At 43.1% G+C, this 5,335-nt stretch overlaps 1 protein-coding gene across 1 annotated transcript; it reads right to left on the bottom strand.

Annotated features, from left to right (window-relative positions):
* Positions 1 to 202: 202 nt before the first annotated feature.
* LOC148027654 (pentatricopeptide repeat-containing protein At3g03580-like) lies at positions 203 to 4,575 on the bottom strand. The gene has a single exon (XM_087689355.1). It carries the CDS (start codon positions 4,520 to 4,522, stop codon positions 1,166 to 1,168), a length of 3,357 nt encoding a protein of 1,118 aa, XP_087545481.1. The 5' UTR covers positions 4,523 to 4,575; the 3' UTR covers positions 203 to 1,165.
* Positions 4,576 to 5,335: the final 760 nt, after the last annotated feature.

The following is a 5,335-nucleotide window of genomic DNA, read 5'->3' as shown; positions in this document are numbered from 1 at the left end:
ATTTGCTATCTTCTTTCATGGATATTATGTTATCATAATCTTTTATCCTAGAAGATTCAGCTAGATTTCATGGAAAAATCTTTTAGTTAGGGATGGCTCATTTTGGAGTGCTATTCTCAGCTTCATGACCTAGTTTTAGAGGCATTAGGCTAGACTCGTTTACCCTTAGCTTATAGAGTTTACCTATGTGGCATGGCATGTAAAGCCAAGGGTCTCCAATGTTCAATTTCATCCCATCATTTTTTTCCTTCAAGGTTTATTTATAGTTTATTCTCTCCCATCAAAGCCTTTGGAGTATTTGAGCTTCATCACTGTTGAGGGTGCACACTCAAAACTCCTGCACCATCGAACACATGCAGTGTCTAGATCCTATCATCAATCTAGTGGAGTTGAACACCATTGTGCTGTGTGTATTTGTGAGTATTTTTGAGTTACAACAGGTTTCACCTTCATGCAACGCTACGTTTTCCAGGGTTTTACTATGGGTTTCACTTCTTTACAATCTCGAAGATGGAATACCAACTTCCCTACTGCAGTTTCATTTTTGTCAAGGAAAGGCAGTGCATGGTTCTCAAGAAAGACCTTCCTGTAAGTTTATACAAAATCCTTTTCTGGAGGTACCTACAATTCACAGGGGCCTTGGTTTGATAATTAACCTCCTGTACATATGAACACATTAATATGTGTGTGTATCATGTGGGTGGGTAATTTAATTGAATCAGTTGATGAGAGCCAACAATGTGAGAGCTTTGGTGCTTACTAGTGCTTTCCCACAATGCCAATCTAAAAAGCATGATGTGCCCAAGTTATTTCACTGGTCCAGATGGTGGCATTTGTGGTTCTACTCATCGTCCTCTTATCACAGAGAGCAACATCAATTTCCATCTTGTTTCGCTTTGGACCTACCAATGGCCAACTGAAACATTTTCTGCAATAATACTCCCCAGAGAGGATCAGTATAACAGTGGAAAAAGAGCATGATGCTGCTCCATCGTATGTTACCTGTTCTTTAAAGCCGTATGTTCAAGTGTTGGAGGCTGTTTTAGCTCCAAGTTCATGATGGATGTGTTATTAATAACATATGCATGTGGTCTCACATGAGGGGACCCAGAAGGTGTGCTCATGCTTCATCAGGATCATGAGTCTGCACTCGCTACCATCATCATTACAATTCCCCACAGACACAGTTTCCACCTTCAAAAACATGGAATCGATTTGTATCTTTAAGAAAAATTGTGCGCTTTTCTATTTTTGATATAAGAGAGATGGCAGGATGACAATCACCACAAATTGGCATATCCTTGACAACATGTATGGGTGTCCCTTCAGGTGTATTAATGAGTGCACATGCAATAGCCATCTTCTCACAAAGCCCACAGAGATCTTCCTTTTTCCCATAATGCGTGGCTTCTGAAACCTGATGCATACTTGAGGAGTACCTTTCCTGTGATGTTCTATGATCAAAATAATCTAGTTTGATATCGATGCTTTTGCTTTGATAATGCTTTTTATCTCCAGCTGAAAATAAATGGACAACTCCATTCGCATCAGTCCACCAACAATTTCCTGGTTGCATCCATGCTTGCTTTTTTACTCTTAGAGCATCGATCTTTTCTGCATCCACTTGCTTGACAGCATCTGCATAGATGTTACTCATACAGATATAAGCTGCAGCATCCTTTTCATCCAATTGCAAAGCATGTTCAAATGCCAGCCTTCCCAGGCTCAAATTTCCCCATTTTTGACAGGCACCCAGCACTGTATGCCACATTTTAAGATTAGCAGAGTATGGCATCTCCTTGATCATTGCTACTGCCTTGTCAAGGTGCCCAGCACGGGAAAAGAGATCGACTATGCAACTATAGTGCTCTAAAGTTGGGACAATGCCATAGTCCGTAGTCATGGTCTCAAAGTATACCTGACCCTTATCTACCAGACCTGTATTACTGCAAGCATTGAGCACACTGGTAAATGTAACTGAATCTGGCCTTTTACCTTCTTCTAACATTTTTCCAAACAAAAAGAGAACATGTTCTGCCTTTCCCAGGAGGCCATAACCTGCAATTAGAGCATTCCACGAGACTCCATCCCGAACTAAAAGCTTGTCAAACACTTCTTGTGCTAGCACAACCAGGCCACATTTTGCATACATATCAACTAATGCATTGCCTGCAACAATATCCTTTTCAAGCAACCCCCTCCTAACAATTTCAGTGTGTATTTCTCGCCCCTTGTCTGCAGCACCCAGGTTACCACATGCTTTCAAGGTGCAAGCAAAAATGACAACATCTGGAGAGAAACCCTCCACTTGCATCTGTTCAAAGGATGCCAGTGCTTGCTCATCATGACCATGTTTGGCATACCCTGCTATGAGTGTACTCCATAAGACCACATTGTGAACTGGAAGCCTGTCAAACACCTCCTCTGCTTTTTCAAGCAGGCCACATTTAGCATACATATCTATCAAAGCACAGCCAACAATAATATTGTCATTCAATAACCCCTTTCTTGCAATCTCACCGTGAATTTGTTGCCCCATTTCTTCCGCTCCGATGCTGCCACAGACATTTAAGGTGCATGCAAAGGTTACAACATCAGGAGAGATGCCTTTAAGCTTCATTTTCTGGTAGCAGTCCAGGGCTTGTTCACCATGCCCATACTGTGCATAACCTGTGATAAGCGCATTCCACAAAACTACATCCTGGACTGGAAGTGTGTCAAAAACTTCTTGCGCTTTTGCAAGCAGGCCACATTTAGTATACATATCCACCAATGCTGTGCCAATGACAACGTCTTTTTCCAGCAGCGCCTCCTTGACAATCTCAGCATGAAGGGTTTGGCCCTTGCCTGTTGCTCCAATGCTGCCACAGGCCTTCAAGATGCACGTGAGCGTAAATGCATCCGGAGAGATGCCATCAAGTTGCATGTTCTCAAAAAATTTCAGTGCCTCTTCCACACAACCATGTTGGGCATATCCTGCTATTAATGCACTCCATGATATGACATCCCGAACTTGAAGCTCATCAAAGACATCTTGCGCTTCCACAAGCAGGGCAAATTTGACATACATGTCCACCAATGCAGTGCCCACAACTGCATTTTTTTCTAGCAACCCTTTCTTAACTGCCTCGGCATGTACTCCTTGGCCCTTATCAACCACTCCAATAGTGCCACATGCCTTCAGGACACAAGCAAAGATAAATGCATCTGGAGATAGGCCCTCAAGTTGCATCTGTTCAAAACAGTTGATTGCTTGCTCCCCACGTCCTTGTTGTGTATATCCTGCTATCAATGCACTCCACAAAATCACATCCCTAACTGGAAGCATGTCAAAGACCTCCTGTGCTTTTTCAAGCAGGCCACATTTGGCATACATGTCTACCAACACGTTGCCAATTATAATATTTTTTTTCAGCCATCCTCTTTTAACAATATCTGCATGTATCTCTTGGCCTTTGCCTGCAGCTCCTATGCTACCACAGGCTTTCAAGATACAAACAAAGGTGACTACAGTTGGAGAGAAGCCCTCAAGTTTCATCCGCTTGAAACATTTCAATGCTTGCTCACCGTGCCCATACTGAGCATATCCTGCAAGTAATGCATTCCAAGAGACTACATTCCGGAGTGGAAGTCTGTCAAACACTCCCTGTGCCTTAGCAAGCAGGCCACATTTAGCATACATGTCTACCAATGCTGTGCCAACAACTACATCCTTTTCCAGAAGCCCTCCTTTGACAATCATGGCATGCACTTCTTGACCCCTGTTTACAGCTCCTATGCAGCCACAGGCTTTCAAGATGCAAGCAAAGGTGAATGCATCCGGAGATACGCCTGCAAGTTGCATTTGCTTAAAACAGCTCAACGCTTGCTCAGCCCACCTGTACTGCGCAAATCCTGCAATAAGCGCATTCCATGAAACTACATCCCTGACTGGAAGCTGATCACAGACTTCTTGTGCTTTCTCTAATGCACCGCATTTCGCATACATACTGACCAGGGTATTGCCAAGGATGAGGTTTCTCTCAAGCAATCCGAATCTCACAATATAAGCATGGATTCTGCTGCCTGTGTGCAGGTCTTTTCGGCTGGTGCAGGCCTTAAGCACGGCCACGAGGGTGTGCGGGCTAAGAGGATGCTGCTGCTTGTTTCCATGGTGGTTGTTGGTGGTGAGGAACAAAAGCTGCTCCTCCTCCTCCTCCTCCTCCTCTTCCACAAGTGTTTTGCATTGCTTATGCCTCCTGAATTCCTTCTTGTGCAGTGCTGCTGCATCATCTTCCTGTTCATCATCATCATCATCATCGTCATCATCTTCTTCTTTGAATGATCTTACCTGATCAGGAGCCCAGCCAGTGCAGCCAGAGACGCTGCTGCAGCCATCGATACACAGGTAGTACTCCTTATTACGAAATTGATGCTGCAGGAAGGACGCAAATTTCGGGTGGTTCTGTGCACGGCTAGCGGACGTAAATGGAATCTCGTGAGAGTATGCGCCCACAGTTTTCACAAAGACTTGGGCATCCATTTGGGAACACGAACTTTGGCTTCATTGCTAAGGGTCATGCCAATAACCTGAAGGACGAGCTAGTTTATGCCAATAGAACACAATAGCTTCGCGTGGTGTAAATCATTGCGAGAATATTGTTAAGGTTCATAGCATCCAAGTTGGAGTGGGTGCTATTACCTCTTCTAAGCATCCAAGTTTGAGGTCCCAATAACGAAGCTCTCTCTCTCTCTCTATATATGTATTATTGCATAATTGTGTACTTCTATATACGTATGTTAATATGTCTATTTGTTTGTCTCACAAAAGTAGAGTTAGTACGACTCTCAACCTCCAACATTGAACATCATATGATCATGTACAACACCTATGGGCAAAATGGAAAGACCAGCCCCAACCATACTCATAAAAGACCTACAGAATTCAATAGACAAAAATATCTAGTACACATAAGTTCATATTCATATTCATCCTGAATTAAATAGTAAAGCACAAAACGAAGCACCATGTTAGCATAATTTACCTTTCGAGATGCATCATCTCCTTCATAACATGTATGACAACATATTATGTTCTTTTTTCCATGTTCTTCCTTTGCTACTAGTTCTCTGCATAATGGGGGAGCATAGAGAGAGAGAGAGAGAGAGGACTTGCGTACTACTTGTTGTGCCCCCACCACGTGTGCACCTCCTGTACCCCCCTATCTGTGGAGTTTGCATCAATGGTTGGAGGTTGTGCAACATGTGTGGGAGGCTATCGTGGGTGTGTTAGGATTTTTTATTATGTGGAGATACATCTAAATGCTTTTATGAGTTTCACTCAAGCATTTATCTC

This window comes from Lygodium microphyllum, chromosome 12 (assembly GCF_053477565.2).
Source record: "Lygodium microphyllum isolate KBCC chromosome 12, Lygodium_microphyllum_v1.1.10, whole genome shotgun sequence".
In the NCBI taxonomy this organism is placed as follows: Eukaryota; Viridiplantae; Streptophyta; class Polypodiopsida; order Schizaeales; family Lygodiaceae; genus Lygodium; species Lygodium microphyllum.
Note: the sequence above shows the minus strand (reverse complement) of the source record. Positions and strands in the feature narration are given on the sequence as shown.